Below are 18,579 nucleotides of genomic sequence, written 5' to 3'. Positions count from 1 at the left end.
TCCACATATGACCATCTGATCATTACCACAAACAAAAAGCTTTCCTTAAACAAAACAGCCATTTATTTCTAGGCTAACAAACTAACATCTTCCCATCTGCACACTTCGGACTCACATCGTCTTCCCCTCAATAAAATTGGAGATATAAGGTTTCAAACCATCGAGGCAAATGACGAAAATGACAAAACACATTTTTATAGATTACGTTGTTTTTATTTTGTATTCACGGTGCAATTTAGAATTAGTGTAGATATGTGCAACGAAATCTGTGATGTGTAAATCATACTAAATTAATAGGAAGTTCTTCGTCCATGACTGAGATTATGGTGTACTAATACCCAGTGGAGAAAAATCTCCGGGACAAATCATTCAGCGGACTATGTTGCTGATAATCACTTGCGCTACCGGAATGAGATTTTCACTCTGCAGTGGAGTGTGCGCTGTTATGAAACTTTCCAGGCAGATTCGTGAAAGGCAAAGGTCTCGAGTTCGAGTCTCGGTCCGCACCCAGTTTTAATCTTCCAGGAAAGTTTCATTTGAGCTCTACGGTGAATGCTACAGCCTCTCAAAATCAGGATGATCAGTTTGACCTTAAGCAGCGTAAAGACTCATTATTGCTCCTTCCACATCGCAGAACATTTTCAAGATAAACATTATTGCTGAAGTTGGAATTTAAACACTCATGCTGTAGGCGAGGGCAGAATTCCACACAGCCGTATGCTGCTTACTCTATGGTTCGTAGTGAGTTGCTCTGTTTGATCTTTAGGGGTGTAAAGAATCTTCAGCGAACCTTACACATCATGAAACACAGCCGTAAGCGACATTCCTGTAGGGGCTATGAATTTAAACACATTTTTTCTGTAGCCGAAGACGCATGTTTCTACACAGTGCTTTGCTGCTTACTCTGTGGTTCGCGAAGATCGAATCATGTGCCAGCAACGGTTACAGTACGAGTAAGATAGTTCTTCTCCTATCCCTTCTATATGCCTTAACGGTGACTTCGACATTTCCGAAAGTCCCTTATGTGTTTATCTGTAAGGGTGAGTGGTACCTAATGAGCACAAACTCTGCTATGGCAAACGGTGAACTGTGGCTAATGTTCATTTCTTGCACACTGTCATCAATTTTGGCTCAGGAGTCATCAAGAATGATTCACTCAGCTCTCTTGTTTCCAAAGAGAATAACCCATCCAAACACTCTTTGTCTGACCGAAATACACACGCAACCATGTAGCAGTTATTACACTCTTAAACATTTAGTTAATTACGACACCCATCACCATTACCGTGGAGCACATGGACAGCCGGTCGTAGTGGCCGTGCGGTTCTAGGAGCTTCAGTCTGGAACCGCGCGACCGCTACGTTCCCAGGTTCGAATCCTCCCTCGGGCATGGATGTGTATGATGTCCTTAGCTTGGTTTGGTTTAAGTATTTCTAAGTTTTAGGGGGCTGATGACCTCAGATGTTAAGTCCTAAAGTGCTCAGAACCATTTCAACCACCACGTGGACAATAAAATGCTCTTCAGTCACTAGAAACAGAACTATTCACTGAATAATGACAGCTAACACACAAGAGCACCAAGAAGATTGAGGTGTATCGCTGTTGACTCGGTGCCGTCAAACTATGGCGAAGATAAAATATTGCGTCTGGTTACTGAATTCAATTACTACATGAGACATAATGACAGTTTCGTAATTGTTCTGGTGAAACGCTAGTGTCTCTAGTGTCTAATACTAGAGAAAGAACTTCAGATAACGTCTGCTACAAACATTATCCAATACATTAATTATGTAGTTAATGATGTTATTGTTGTTGTGGTCTTCAGTCCAGAGATTGGTTTGATGCAGCCCCTCATTCCACTCTAGTCTGCGCAAGCTTCTTCTTCTCCATATAACTACTGCAGCCTAAATCCTTCTGCACCTGCTTGTGTATAGATGTCGTAGCCTCCCTCTTAGATTTTTATCCTCCACGCTGCTCTCCAGCACTAACTTGGTGATCCCTTGATGCCTCAGAACATGTCCCAGGAACCGAATCCTTCTTCTAGTCAAGGTGTGCGGCAAATTCCTTTTCTCCCCAATTCTATTCAGTACTTCCCCATTAGATACATGATCTAACTCTTCTGATCTTCATCATTGTTCTGTAGCGCCACATTTCGAAAGCTTCTTTCTCTTCTTGTCCAAACAAGTTATTGTCCAAGTTTCACTTCCATACCTGGCTACACTCTTTACAAATACACTACTGGCCATTAAAATTGCTACACCAAGAAGAAATGCAGATGATAGGCGGGTATTCATTAGACAAATATATTATACTGGAATTGACATGTGATTACATTTTCACGCAATTTGGGGGCATAGATCCTGAGAACTCAGTACCCAGAACAACCACCTCTGGCCGTAATAACGGCCTTGATACGCCTGGGCATTGAGTCAAACTGAGCTTGGATGGCGTGTACAGATACAGCTGCCTTTTAAATTGGTGAGAGATCTGGAGAATGTGCTGGCCAGGACAGCAGCCGAACATTTTCTGTATCCAGGAAGTCCCGCACAGGACCTGCAACATGTGGTCGTGCATTATCCTGTTGAAATGTAGGGTTTCTCAGGGATCGAATGAAGGGTAGAGCCATGGGTCGTAACACATCTGAAATGTAACGTCAATGCGAACAAGAGGTGACCGAGACGTGTAACCAATGGCACCCCATACCATCACGGAGGGTGATACGCCAGTATGGCGAAGACGAATACACGCTTCCAATGTGCGTTCACGGCATGTCGTCAAACACGGATGCGACCAACATGATGCTGTAAACAGAACCTGGATTCATTCGAAAAAAAAGGCTTTTTGCCATTCGTGCACTCAGGTTCGTCTGTGATGCAGCGTCAAGGGTAACCACAGCCATGGTCTCCGAGCTGATAGTTCATGCTGCTGCAAACGTCGTCGAACTGTTCGTACAGATGGTTGTTGTCTTGAATACGTCCCCATCTGTTGACTCAGGGGTCGAGACGTAGCTGCGCGATCCGTTACAGTCATGCGGATAAGATGCCTGTCAGCTCGATGCTAGTGATACAAGGCCATTGGGATCCAGCACGGCGTTCCGTATTACCCTCCTGAACCCACCGATTCCATATTCTACTAACAGTCGCAATGGCGCGTTACGATAAAAAGCAATCACGATAGGCTACAACGTGATGGTCCGCATTTCTCCTCTTTACACGGGGCATCACAACAACATTTCACCAGGCAACGCCGGTCAACTGCTGTTTGTATATCAGAAATCGGTTGGAAACTTTCCTCATGTCAGCACGTTGTAGGTCTCGCCACTGGCGCCAACCCTGTGAGAATGCTCTGAAAAGCTAATCATTAGCATATCTCAGCATCTTCTTCCTGTCGGTTAAATTTCGCGTCTGTAGCACGTCATCTTTGTGCTGTAGCAATTTTAATGGCCAGTAGTGTACTTTCAGAAAAGACTTCCTGACAAATCTATACTCGATGATAAAAAGTTTCTCGTCTTCCGAAACGCTTTCCTTGCCGTTCTCAGGTCGCTTTTTATATCCTCTCTACTTCGACCATCATCTGTTATTTTTCTCCCCAAGTAGCAAAACTCATCTACTACTTCAAGTGTCTCATTTTCTAATATAATTCCCTCATCATTACCTAATTTAATTCCACTAAATTGAGTTGCTTTTGTTGATTTTCGTGTTGTATCCTCCTTTCAAGAGACTGTCCATTCCGTTCAACTGCTCATTCAGGTCATTTGCCGTCACTGGCAGAATTACAATCTCATCGGCAAATTTCAAATTTTTATATCTTTTTCGTGCATTTTAACTCCTACACCAAATTTTTCTTTCGTTTCCTTTACTGCTTGGTCAATAAACAGATTGAATAACACTGGGGTTAGGATACAACCCTGTCTGACTCCTTTCCTAACCACTCCTTCCCTTTCATGCCCCTCGACTCTTATGACTGCCATCTGGTTTCTGTACAAATTGTAAATAGTCTTTCGCTCTCGGCAATTGACCCCTGCCACCTTCACAATTTGAGAGTATTGCAGTCAACATTGTCAAACGCCTTCACTAAGTCCACAAATGTTAGAAACGTAGATATCCCTTTCTTAATCTATCTTCTAAGATAAGTCGTAAGGTTAGTATTGCCTCACGTGTTCCAACATTTCCACGGAATTCAAACTGAGGAGTGATTGATGAAGGATGTGAGTGCCATAGAAAATTTCTTTGCTTCGTAGAAAGTGTACGACTCAGTACGATACGTCCGTCACGTGTGCGAATTACGCAAGAAAATATTACCAGGAGTGTCGGATATCGTCTTAGTAATCAGATACCGAACCGTTCCTTATCAAAGGAAGTGACGGATGAGCGAAGGACACGGTTCGATAATAAATAAAAGGCCACACAGCCCCAAGACATTGTGGACTCACTCTTTCAGCCGCTACACCTGAGAGGAGCAAACCGCTCAACATGGTGAAACAGTTCTCAGGAAAGAGCTACGCGCTCGACGCGGCCAGCTTGGAAAACATGGAGGCGTTCCTCGACGCCAGCGGTGAGTGAATAGATCACTTAACTTTTATTAACTCTGTAACATATCTTGTATCTACATTACGGAAGAAGTAAGAAACTAAGACTCTGTTTACACTGCAGCAGAAAGGTCTGTACAGTTGGCTAGAGTTACGTGAAATGTGAGCGGAAAACTTAAAAGTGAACAATCTGCAGAGTTCTTGGACGATTTCGAATAGATTGAACATTTACATAGAAAGTTTATAGGATTAGATGGTATTAAGTCACTATATATAAATACGAAACTTCGTCCTCCTGATCATATTTTTCAAGCGATTTACAGGGGGGAACAAAGAAGGAGCCTCCACTAAGATTGCACCAAAGAAAACATTCAAAAGTGTTATCGGCTTATGCACTGATGGCCAATCCTTCAACCATCATTATGCACTAAAAAACAACATTGAAGCCTCAAATACCAATCCGCGTTTTAAAAGGACGTTCTTCAGAATGACTTCATTTAACAATGAAAGACTGCTTTACTGAAATTAAGTGTCATGGACTGACCTATACAAACGTCGTAGAATTGATGTACACTTATGTTGAGAAAAACCAGAGCACCTTGAACGACTGAAGATAGGACGTCCATACAGAACATGTACAATAGCATCTTTTGGAGAAATGATTAGCATTTGGACAATGTCGGTTCGCGTGTTCAGTGTCAGCATCGATATCACGGTGCAACACCACCTACCGGTAAAATGTGCCTGCTACTCTCGTTCTCGCTATATAGCAAAGGTAATGAGATCAGTGTGACTTGAGCAGACATTCAGGATGCCTCGCAGACCTATGCGTGAACTGTGCCGTCAAATCAGTGAGTCTGAAAGAGGGCGGAAATTGGCATGAGAGAATGTGATGCATGCATCCGAGAAACTGCTTCTGGCGTGGGACGAAGTGTTTTGACAGTACAACGGGTGTATGCCGAATGGTGACGGAAGGCTGTAAAACACGAGGCGGGCAGGTCGCACCTCTCAGACCACCCCTCGAGGAGATGGACGCCTCATCCTTATGTCATTGCAGAACAGATCTGCGTCTGCTTTCTCCTCGGCTCTGGCGAAACAGTAGAACAGTGCAATACATCGTACACTATTAGGGGTGACAGTCTGTCGTAGTTCATTAAGGCACGGCTTACGTGCGCACCACCTTTCACGAATGCGTAGAAACATGCTAGACGGCGGTGGTGTATGAATTGACGTCATCGCAGACAGAAAAGGCGTCAGATAGTGTTTTCGGACGAATCCAGGTTCTGTGTGTTTGAAAAGGATGGCCGATTGAAGTTCGCTACAGAAGTCGAGAAGAGCATCTTAGTGACTACATTTGCGCAAGAAACACACCGCAAAATCAAGACCTTATCGTGTGAGATGCTGTTGGGTACAAATACAAATCACAGTTGGTGCATGTCCACTGCGACCTACGTGAATGACAACCTGCCACCCATAGCTACACCCGTTCTGCACAGCGCCCAAGACGCCATTTTTCACCAAGTCAATGCACTACGATAGGTTCCCGCAAGAACACGTGCTTCTTTGCTTCACAGGATGTCGTCCTTTTGCCTCGGCCCACCACACCACCAGGCTTGTCGCTACTCGAAAACATGTGGGATATGGTGAAGCAACAGGTGCAGTGCCGTGACCGAATGCCAAACAGCACAGATAACTTCGGAACCAGATGAACTGAGCGGGGATGGCTACACTACAGGATATCATTCGCGTCTTATACGCGTCAATGCCATCACGTGTGGAACAATTTATGAGGGCGCATGCCGGACCAAGTGCCTACTAGGCAACAGGACACATGTTGAACCGAGGTGACTGAATGCTAATCATTTCTACAGAACATACTAATGTACAATTCTGTGAATATGAGCGTCCTATTCATCGTGTTCTGTTTTCTGGAAATGAGTGTGTTAATGGTACGCGGGATGCACTGTCAAAAAAGACGCATTACAGTTTTCGCATTTTTGAAACCAATCAATTTGGCAAATTAAAAAATTTAAAACGTAATGGACAACTTTAAATGTCATATCATCATATGCGGGTATAATAGCACAGACAGGAACGGCGAAGACCTTAAAACTTTTTCACGATTCGAAGCATCGGTGATGTAATGTGAACACTATATAGATCACGAATGTCCTTGACCAACATGTCGTGAAACCTGTAGAAGATCCTATACCCAGAGCTTAACATTGGCCAGTAACAACTGGAATCAGATGGTCTGTGACTCTGAAAATGTTCCACTTTAATGACGTTTCAAATTAAAAAAGGCAAGGTGGAATGATTTCGAACTAGAGATAGACCAAGTGATAACGAACGATATAAAATTACAGGATTTTTGTAGACGTAACGGAGAAAATATCACGTAAAAATATTATACAATAAGGCAGGACTCTAAACCTAGTGGGACTAACACAGCACGTCAAACAATTACTCAGTGCGTACGGAGAACACTTTGACGAAGACTACTCTGCTGAAGAAGCCAAAACCGCAGGCGAAGTCTAGACCGCACCACTCAATGATGGAAGGAAAGAAAAATAGATAGCACTGCTGAATGATCTTGACATGACGCATAATAGAGGGCTTTTCTCTTTGGGTCATCAGTCATCTAACGCCCTGTGTGGCCGAGTGGTTCTAGGCGCTGCAGTCTGGAACCGCTCAACCGCTACGGTCGCAGGTTCGAATCCTGCCTCGGGCATGGATGGGTGTAATGTCCTTAGGGTAGTTAGATTTAAGTAGTTCTTAGTTGTTGGGGACTGCTGACCTCAGAAGTTAAGTCCCATATTTGCTCAGATCCATCTGAACCAATTCACCATCAGTCATCTGACTAGTCGGCTGCGGCTCGGCATGGTCTCCTCTGCTGTGGCAAGCTCTATTTCAGAGTAGCACTTGCACCCTACTTCTTCAATTACCTGTAGGATATATTCCTGTCTTTGTGTTCCCCTTCCTCTCGAGTTTTTACCCTTTACAGATCCCTCTAGTCCTATGGAAGCCACTCCCTCGTGTCTTAAAAAGGACACATCAAAAAAAGCTTTCCATCACCTCGGATCCGAGAGTGCCGGAGCCTGTACATAAAATTTCAATAAAGATCAGCATAAACATAATTTCCGCCCTTTTTATTGCTCATGGCAACCACACATTGCATGTTGTACCACCATACAGACCTTCAGATTGCTCTACACACCGGTACCTCTAATACCCAGTAGCATGTCCTCTTGCACCGATACACGGCTGTATTAGTCGTGGCATACTATCCACAAGTTCAAATAAGGCACTGTTAGTCCAGATCGTCCCACTTCTCTACGGTGATTCGGCGGCGTAGATCCCTCAGAGTGGTTGGTGGGTTACGTCGTCCATAAACAGTCCTTCCTGGACTACAGGATCCAAAGACTATGGCGAACCACCCACTTAGTGACTTTGCTTGATCGTGGGAAGGAATCCTCACTCCCGAAATCTTCCGCTGAACATCCGTCTTACCCTATCTGTACAAAATTTTGTAACGAATGCTTTATAAGAAAGTCGCAGAAAAAATAAACGAGATGATAAAACCAGAAGAGGCAAGTTTCAGGCCTGGAAATCATACTGTGGACAAATATTTAAATTTACCCAGCTCATAGAAGATAGCTGTGAGAAACAGTTTTTGATGCGAGACATTGATTTAACAGCAGCATATGCAAGAGTTAACCACAAAAAATTACTTTGCACATTGTGTAAATTAACAAAAGACTTTAGACCCACGTGCCTAATAATAGGAAGTTCAGACAATACAGCTTACCTCCAGGAAGTGTATTGGCACCTTTGTTATACAAAGCTCATACCAACGATATAACAAATTTTTCGTCTATATGAACAGGATGTTAATCACACTCGGGGGCAAACATTTTCTGAGGTAGAAATGAAACTCTCGAAAGCCTGGAGAACCTTATAATACACTTTTTCCCAGAGCAGTCTAACAGTCTGCTGAAACTGAATCCTAATAAGAACCGTCTCTGCAGTTCTCACCTCTCCAATAAAGAATCCACAGCAACTATTTAAATAAAATGGTGGCGGGGGAGGAGAGGGGGGAGACGTGCCCCTGGAACATGAACCTAATCCGATCTAGGTGTCAGATTTGAGATACTCTTTCTTTCAAACACCACTGCACTGAATGAAATGGAAGAGGTATCTGAAGGAACTATCTACTGAGAAACTGACTGGCACATTACGGACAAAGTATCCTGTGTTATTAAATGCCACTGCTGTGGCCGTAAGTCTTGCAGTGGGATACTCTATACCGCTGAGGTGAGAAACATCAGCTCATTGAAATAAAGTAGACATTTCTCTTAATGAGACAGCAAGTATTATTATTGGATGCTTGAGGCATATACCCTTTCGCAGATATAGCTGCATCCCAATTTTGAAAAATAATTGCTGCAGAAGAAGAGTTGTAGATGCGAACGGAAGACCCAAGACATACGGTACCCATGGTGTCTCAGGAGGAAAGGGTATGACAGGATAGACCTTTCGAGGTAAGAAAGTACAGTAAACATGGGCTCTGAAGTGCATACCTTAAGAGCTATGAGCACTTGTTCAACTTCGCTACTTGAAACAAATTGGTTATGCTGCGGACTCTATGCTTTCCTTATTTTGAAAGGAGGTAAACAATAAACAATTGTTCAGTAAAAATTTTGTTCAGTAAACATGAGCTTTAAAATCCATTCGTTAAGAGCTATAGGCAGTTGTTCTGTAGATAAGGTGTGTTTCCCAGCAGCGAAGATGAGCAAATGCTCATAACTGTTAAGGTATGTACATTATAGCCCATGTTTACCCGACACATTTTTCTTGTTTTGGTCCGTACTACCACCTTTCAAAATGTCTAAAGCAAAGAGCCTGCAGTAGAAGACATTGCTTTCACAGTATCAAGGAAAACAGACAACTCGTAACTCTCATGATATGCGTTTCAAAGTCTTTATTTAGTAAAATTTTGTGCTTAGAATCATCGTTCCTGCCATATCCTTGAGTACTTACTATTCCGCCTGGGACACCCTGCACCGTGAATAACCACACTGTTGTCAACCCCCCCTCCCCCCATCTCTTTAAAACAACACTTGAGATCAGACTTCTAGAGGCACCTGTACGGCGGGAGACACCAGTTAACCTTATTTACCAATTGAAAGAAGGTCCGTGAGGGCCACAGGCTCGCATACCCCACATGGAGAGCATTCAGTTGCCTATGATCAGGAGTCTCTAAATGCAAAAACATCCTTATAAATATGGATATGTAGAAGACGACTTATGTGACTTCTCTTGTGCGAAGCAGTAAATCTGCAAGACTGAGTTTTACCGAAGGACAGCACTGTAAAAACAGAAGAGAACTGGAGTGGGAAGAATTAGTGCACAACAGACACGGAAAGTAAAGTAATTAAGTAATGGATATCATTATTTTTCAGAAACTCTGGTATGAAGATGTATTGACAAATATTCGCCGTTATTAAATTGCCATACACGTCCTACTTTTTTGAAACGCGGTGCGGAAAACAATGTCAGTTAACCAAAAAATGGAAAGCAGCATGGGAGAACGCTGGAAAAGTCGATTACAGAACCTTTAACAAATCAAAATTCTCTGGCACCTCCTGCTATCATAAACTGCTCATAGCATTTCGAACAAAAATCTGTGCACGCGTTTCTCCTGCTATCATAAACTACTGATAGCATTTCGAAAAGAAATCTGTGACGCGTTCTCAACTGAGATATTTTATGTATGTCATTGTATCACGACTTTATAACAAACGCTACATGAGGATATTAACGTACCGTTACGGATGACGACATCAATATTTGTTATTTTAGAGGAGTTAATTTACTTACAATTTACACATCAAATCACTGATTGTATGGGAAAAGAACAAATCAACTTATATTGATATTTAAAGAATGGAAAGCACATCCTATGGTAGGCTGAAACTATCTTGGAAGAGTGAGCTAGAAACCAGTCTCACGCAGACGAATGTGTAAGTGTTTTGGCTGGAGTCACCTCTAAACTTGATGCGAAAATAGCGACGTATTCAGGGTTTATTTTATATTCATCACATTGGAAGAAAACGGTCACATTTTACCTAAGAACGAGATATGAGGAATGCAAACCATACACAGCTGCAGACCAGAACCTGGTAACAAGAAATTTCGATTTTGTGTTTTCTTGCACCAAACACACACACACACACACACACACACACACACACACAAAATTATTTAACCTGAGCACTGGTTAACGCTGGGGATCCCTTTCCAGTATCGTTGCAATCTTCTTTTAAAGCATAAAAGTCATGTTATATTATATACAACTGATCAACCACTTTTCTGTATGACTGACATGTGTATTTTTATTTAGAACACAATTATATTGTGTGTAGCTATTAAGAATATTCGGTGTAGATAAATCATTGTAAGTGATACGTCATCTCAGAAAAAAAATGTTACTCAACATCAATGCCACTAACTGTAGCTCTTCCTAACACATGAATAGATGTAATTGACTGTTAGAAGTGTGCTGAGGAGTGTTCAGATCCACATCTACGTTAATAAAAAGCTAAAACCAGCTAACAGTTTCTAGGGCCAGTAAAAATTTGATTTTACACGTTTCATGTAATTACTGGCCGCATTCAAAAATGTAAAAGAGTGTTATGACCTACTCATTACGAGACGTAATCCTACGTTAAAGTTTTAATACGATAAGTTCTGTTTTAAAGTTAGAGATTGTGTACATGTCTAGAAACATCGTATCTCATGCTTTGCACGCTACCCAGGCTCATCCGGCATTTGAAAATCAGAACACTTGACACACAATTTCAAACCTTTTCGAAACTTGTTCTCGCTGATACCAAAAACAGAAAATAATGAAAGCATAGAAATTTTTCCTGTTTTGCAGTTCATTCAGTTAAAACTGATGATCAGACACGATGTTTTATTACTTCCTTACTACTAAGCCCGTTCGGAACAATTTTGGACACAGTAGCCATCAATGCCACAGAGTATGGCTACACTATTATATTTTATGCAGCACATAGTCCAGGATGTGTGACGTTGTAGACACTGATACGTGTGAAAAACTAGCAATTCTTAAAATTTGTCGCAAGTTTACCAGATTATACTCATAATGAGAGCACCAACTTCCAACACTTGAAATATAATTTCAACACTTTTCTAAAGTTGTTCTCCCTTAAAAGCTCACAAAATAATGAAAGAAAACAAATTTATCACTTAGCAAATGTTCATTTTGCACTGAGTAAAAAAATCGCCATCAAGTGTGACTTTTCAGTTTATTATTTCTTTACCACAAATTACATACGTGGGCGATCGATTATTTAGCGGATCAGGGTAGGAGGTTACTGTTTTATAACATGTTGGACCCAGTAATCTTAGGACAAAGATGATATAAACTGATGTTAATAACGAAACATGTGAGTAAAGGAAACTTGCATTACACAAAAGCATATCATTAGAATTATGTCTGATCAATTATGTATGATCAGGGTAGGAGGTTACTGTTTTATAACACGTTGGACCCAGTAATCTTAGGACAAAGATGATATAAACTGATGTTAATAACGAAACATGTGAGTAAAGGAAACTTGCATTACACAAAAGCATATCATTAGAATTATGTCTGAAGCTCATCGGCAATGTGAGTAATCATTGTAAGCATGTTTACATCTTCTATTGTTATCTAACACCAACTATCTATGGGATATGTGACAGAAGTACTACAGTGTTTACCTATCACAGATTGAAAATACAACTTCGGTTGTAAGACTCTTTTTAGTTAAAGCATTACCGGTTTCAGGCTCTTATACTACCATCATCAGGTGTTATACTGAAACTAAACTAGAGACCAGAATGAATAATAGTTTTTTATACATAGCAGTGCACATTATAAAGCTGAAATGAAGTTCCATATAACATATTAGAAACTAGCGGTTGGGCTAGGTGTGGAAAAATGTAAGTCAATGTCGAAGTGACACCAGACAATACTACAGAAGGCTGCCTGGGTAAAGAAATAGGCAATGATCACCTGGACAGTTATACTTTGAGCTGTGACCCATAGCGCCACGGTGCCCAAGTATAGGACACAATGTATCACCAGCAACTGCATAAGATACAGTAACATAGACGAAGGTGGAAGCGAACTGATAAACCGGAACGGCAAAAGTACTGCCATTTGTTTACTGGAGGAAGAAAGCGGGACCACTACCACATTATTAGCTCCGGTCTCTTGTTTATTTTCAGAATGACACCTGATAATGGGCATGTAAGAGCCCATAACCGGTACTGCGTCAAATAAAAAGAACCTTACAACTGACGCGGTATTTTGAACCTATGCTATAATCCTCAGTTGCAGATGATCATCTGACAGATTGTTTGTAGTGTTTGCTTAATTTTTCCCACAGGAGTGACAGACCCCACACACCGCCAGCTGGCTCTGTCAGGGAAGGACATCCTGACACTGACACTGGAGGGTGACAAGGTGACGGATGTGACACAGCTGGGCGAGTACAAACACGTGCTGACATACCGCCTGGGGGAGGAGTTCACAGAGGACACAGCTGGCCGCAAGAGGAAGAGCACCGTCACCCAAAGGGGCGCCGACACGCTGGTCAAGGTCGAGAAGTACGAGGACGGAAAGACCGTCACCATAGAGAAGACCTTCAGCGCCGACAAGATGGTCGCGGTGAGTCTCAACACAATACTCCCACTCTCAGCACTTTCTGTTTTACACCTGCTCTTGTCTTGTGTCGTATATGAGTGAGCATTATGATGCCACATCTTATTGAGATTTTGAATAAATTAACAGAAGCATTTGATTTCTGCTATTCCAAGCCATAGATGCTGAAAATTACTTTTTTAGTGTCAGATTTAAGTAAGGCTTAATTAATGAATGTCAGCATGGACATATTGAGTCATGAAACAATCAACAAGCCACACAACCTCTGATACTGCTGTCAGTTTTAGTCAACATTCTGAAATCATAAAGACGTTCTTCAAATTATTAATAATTTCTATGAAAGCTTGTGAAAACTGCCTTCTCGAAGAGAATCTCTATTAGAATAATTTAATTCTACATTTTGCCTAAAATTCTTTTGATGAAGTTCTCTCGCAGAATCCTCGGACTATCAAGTACTGCATGATGTTTTGTTCTTCTTCCATGTAGCTGTTCCTATAATATTGTTGAGTATACTGCTTTATCGTCAATCACTTTCTGTGTTAGCGGTCTTTAGTACTTTCTTTTGCTGTTCGTCCTTCACAATTTATGTGGCAATTCTACAATGTCAGGATCAATCTGTTTTGTAATGGATCTCTATTCTCCATTAGATATCACAGAGACCCTTACTGAAAATGTCACTAACAAACTGAACTTCATTCAGTGAGAGATCTACTTCATCTTCGAGTGTCAGATGACTGAATTCTCAGTTCTTCTTGTCAAGCCTTCACCAAAGAACTTGATCAGAGGAATCAATACCACAGTAGTATTAAATGTCATCCACATAAAGGTTGCCTGCAACAGCAGCGAAACTTTTCGTAGATTTACGATCACATAAGTTGCGCTGGCATATATGCTCTCTCTCTCTCTCTCTGTCTCTCTCTCTCTCTCACACACACACATACGCGCACACACACACACACACACAAACACACACACACACACACACACACACACACACTCAAGAATTTATTCAAATGAACTCTGGCCTCAAAAGCCGGCCGCGGTGGTCTCGCGGTTCTAGGCGCGCAGTCTGGAAACGTGCGACTGCTACGGTCGCAGGTTCGAATCCTGCCTCGGGCATGGATGTGTGTGATGTCCTTAGGTTAGTTCGGTTTACGTAGTTCTAAGTTCTAGTTGACTGATGACCACAGCAGTTGAGTCCCATAGTGCTCAGAGCCATTTGAACCATCTGGCCTCAAAATCCTTTTCCCTTACATTAAAAACTAATTTCATGTGGATTAGGAAATCACTGTAAACAAATTCAAGTTATCAGTATTTAATTTCTCACCTGTAATGTTACGTATGCTGAAAAAATTAAGTATTTCAAGGCATATAAGACAAAAATATCCGCAGTGTCTCATAATAAATGTAAATACTAAAACATATTGATATACTGTGTGATAATAAAATAACTGCATTTGCCTTATTATTGCCAGTTTTGTTACATTATAGAAAAGGCACAAAAAGAAAACAGGGCAATGCTTTTTCTTATAGACTTTTTTTTCTTTTACAGACCCTCACTATCGGCAACGTCACAGCAAAAAGGATCTACAAGGCAGTTTGAACTCTGTTTTTGAAAATACAGTGTATTTACTGTGTATACAGTGAAAAACTTTCATCGGAAAGATCTCCTGACTATACCCCATCGTTATCTCTTAAGTTATTCTATTTTTATATGTTTCACGAATAAATTAAAGTTAAAACGTTGAGATCCGATCCTTTTTGTCACCAATTCTGTTGCTTCATTTTAAAATACAGACTAGAGCGATCATGCGTAACATGTTGCAGACTGATTCCGGAAGTAATATAGTGAGCACTGGAAGATACCGTCAGATCTATACTCTGAAGTGCTCCTTACACACCTTAGGATGTGGAGGAGTGCTTGGTGGATGAAGGGCTGAATATTTGTTTGCTACAGCAGCAAACATGCAATTTATGTGTTTTCTCTGCAGGATGGCAGACTGATTCCAGTTTGTTGCATACATGTATAACCAACTACTAAAGTAATAACACCCAACGATAGCTGCTACAGCAAGACGGAATACGGACCGTCATTGTAAGAAGGGAAATACACTGCGCAACACGACACGTGAATAGTGGACATTTCGTGCACGCCTTAAGCGACAACCGCTTTCAGTCAGCTTTCTTCATTTTACCTTCCGCCTTTATTCGTATAATCAAGAACTCTGCGCTAAAGACGATACGCCTTAGATATTTTTGCCAGAACTATGCCAACATTTGCCAGGAGCTAATTTTTATCTAGTAATATTTTCCTCACTTCCCCGAAATTACTCCTGACGTCCTCTTATTAATGAAATCCAAGACGATATACTATATAAACCATCCAAAAACCGTCTCTTTCAATGTATCTTCTCTGCGAAATACTATTCTTCATTGTTGTCCCTTATTCTCAAGCTAAACTTTTTACTTGTAGTCCATCTACAGAACTGAGCAGCATTATGTCTTTTTTACGAAAAGATATTATAGGTGTTCTGTATGCTACAATTTGCACTTGGTGATTGTTTACTTGGACAAGCAGTTCAATAAGTCATTGATGCAAAACACCAAAACACAATACGTACAGAAAAATGTAAAAGAATGGTAGAAGTCGACGTCGGGGGAGGCAATTTTTGATTCCGGCGAAATATTGGAACACATCAGGCAGTACAAACCCTATGACTAATCTTAGTATATAAGTTAAGAAAAGGTAAACCTATGTTTATGGCATTTGTAGACTCAGAAAATGTTTATGTCAGTGTTCACTGGAATACACTATTTGAAGCGTCGAAGGTAGCACGCGCAAAATACAGGAAGCGAAAGGCTATTTACAACCAGTACAGACACCTGACGGCTGTTACAAGAGTCGAGGGGCATGAAGGGAAGCAGTGGTTGAGAACTGAATGAGAGAGACAGGTAGCCTATCACTGATGTTATTCAGTCAGTACGCTGGGAGCCCAGTAACGGAAACGAAGAAGAAATTTCAAGAAAGAATGAAAGCACAGGAAGAACAAATATAATCATTTTTGCGATGACATTGTTAAAGAGACTGCAAAGGCTTTGCAAGGTCAGTTGTATGGAACGAATAGGGTCTTGAACACAGTTTATATCATTAATATCACCAGAAGCAAAACAAAGGAAATCAAATGTACTAGAAATAAATAAGTTGGTGCTGATAGAATTAGATTAGAAAATGAGATACCATAAACAGTGAGTTTTGCCGTTTGTTCAGGAAAATAACTGATGACGATCGAAGTAGAGAGGATATGAAACGCAGAAGAAAGAAAGTATTTCTGAAACTAAGAAGTTTGTCATCATTCAATATAAATGTATGACTTAGCTTTTCTGAATGTATTAGTGTCGAGTATAACTTTGTACAGAAGAGAAACGAGATCTATATGCAGTTCACACTAGAAGAGAAGGTTTTAAAAATTGGTGCTGCAAAAGAATGTTGGAAATCAGATGAGTTTATCGAATAAGTAGTGAGGAGGTTCTGAATCTAACTGAATGAAAACTGTGGCACAACTTGACTAAAGTAAGGAATCGTTTGATAACCACACAACCTGTGTCATCCATGAATAAACGGATTGGTAATATCAGGAAGAATGGAGGGTGAAACTGTAGAGGAAGACTAAATCTTCAGTACAGTAAACTGTTTCAAATGTATCTAGTTGGTATTGCTGAGATGAAGATGCTTGCACAAAATTAATGTGAAGTGTTTCATGAAACCATTGCGCATTGAAGAGCACCACCACCAAAACCACAGCAACAACAACAACAACAATAACAGTTAAAGCCTTTATGACTCTACAAAATTTTGAAAAACCCAACCCTCAGTCGAGAAAACACAATTAATTTGTAACCTAGGTTTCGGTGTCACAAGGGACAGCTTCTTCGGGCAAAATTGAAACTATATGTTACAACATAGCGTGTTTTGTGTTGCCTGTAGCAGAGAACACATGGCAGCCCCTAGAGGCTTGCACCTCTGTTGCATCTTATTTTAATTCTATCTCTGACGCTGTCAGGCATTTCGAATTTTTTGGTACGCTATGCTATAACATTTAGTTTAAATGTTTTCCGAAGAAGGGGTACCTTGCGACACCGAAACCTAGGTTACAAATTAATTGTGTTCGCGACTGAGGGCTGCGTTTTTCAGAATTTTGTATTATACAACAGTTGCCGATTGACAGCCATGTTAAAAATCCCTATGACTGTCCTTCGAATATCCGATGCTCCTTTTTTTTCCAAATTTATTGATACCTTAGTGCACTCACGTGAGTCAGTTAACTGGCAATATGCCTATATATGAACGTGAATCACTCCAATATACCACTTGTAACATCATAAATTAAGAGTCGACCTGCGACAGCAATCGCACAACTTGCGTACGGGACGTTAGACGCCGCCGCGAGCGCTAAGAGTGCATTGCGATCGCAGGCGCACGTGTTGCATACGGGCCGCGAGGTATACAGGGTGTTACAAAAAGGTACGGCCAAATTTTCAGGAAACGTTCCTCACACACAAACAAAGAAAATATGTTATGTGGACATGTGTCCGGAAACGCTTACTTTCCATCTTAGAGCTCATTTTATTACTTCTCTTCAAATCACATTAGTCATGGAATTGAAACACACAGCAACAGAATGTACCAGCGTGACTTCAAACACTTTGTTACAGGAAATGTTCAAAATGTCCTCCGTTAGTGAGGATACATGCATCCACCCTCCGTCGCATGGAATCCCTGATGCGCTGATGCAGCCCTGGAGAATGGCGTATTGTATCACAGCCGTCCACAATACGAGCACGAAGAGTCACTACATTTGGTACCTGGGTTGCGTAGACAAGAGCTTTCAAATTCCCCCATAAATGAAAGTAAAGAGGGTCGAGGTCAGGAGAGCGTGGAGGCCATGGAATTGGTCCGCCTCTACCAATCCATCGGTCACCGAATCTGTTGTTGAGAAGCGTACGAACACTTCGACTGAAATGTGCAGGAGCTCCATCGTGCATGAAGCACATGTTGTGTCGTAAAGGCACATGTTCTAGCAGCACAGGTAGAGTATCCCGTATGAAATCAGGATAACGTGCTCCGCTGAGCGTAGGTGGAAGAACATGGGGCCCAGTCAAGACATCGCCAACAATGCCTGCCCAAACGTTCACCTAAAATTAGTGTTGATGACGTGATTGCACAATTGCTTGCGGATTCTCGGCAGCCCACACATGCTGATTGTGAAAATTTACAATTTGATCACGTTGGATTGACGCCTCATCCGTAAACAGAACA

The 18,579-nt window shown here is 41.4% G+C and overlaps 1 protein-coding gene across 2 annotated transcripts in view; it reads left to right on the top strand.

Moving 5' to 3' along the window:
• Positions 1-4,462: 4,462 nt before the first annotated feature.
• Positions 4,463-18,579, top strand: part of LOC126284732 (fatty acid-binding protein, muscle-like) — a 57,539-nt gene continuing 43,422 nt past the window's right edge. Inside the window, exons 1-3 of one of the 2 annotated variants that reach the window (XM_049983868.1) lie at positions 4,463-4,554; positions 12,988-13,268; positions 14,815-14,951. In XM_049983868.1, the coding sequence (XP_049839825.1) occupies positions 4,473-4,554; positions 12,988-13,268; positions 14,815-14,865 (414 nt within the window). In that variant the 5' untranslated portion in view covers positions 4,463-4,472 and the 3' untranslated portion in view covers positions 14,866-14,951. Of the gene's footprint in view, positions 4,555-12,987; positions 13,269-14,814; positions 14,952-18,579 lie in introns of those variants that run through there. The other variant, XM_049983870.1, reaches the window with a different exon arrangement.

The sequence above is a fragment of the Schistocerca gregaria genome, chromosome 8 (assembly GCF_023897955.1).
Source record: "Schistocerca gregaria isolate iqSchGreg1 chromosome 8, iqSchGreg1.2, whole genome shotgun sequence".
In the NCBI taxonomy this organism is placed as follows: domain Eukaryota; kingdom Metazoa; phylum Arthropoda; class Insecta; order Orthoptera; family Acrididae; genus Schistocerca; species Schistocerca gregaria.
Note: the sequence above shows the minus strand (reverse complement) of the source record. Positions and strands in the feature narration are given on the sequence as shown.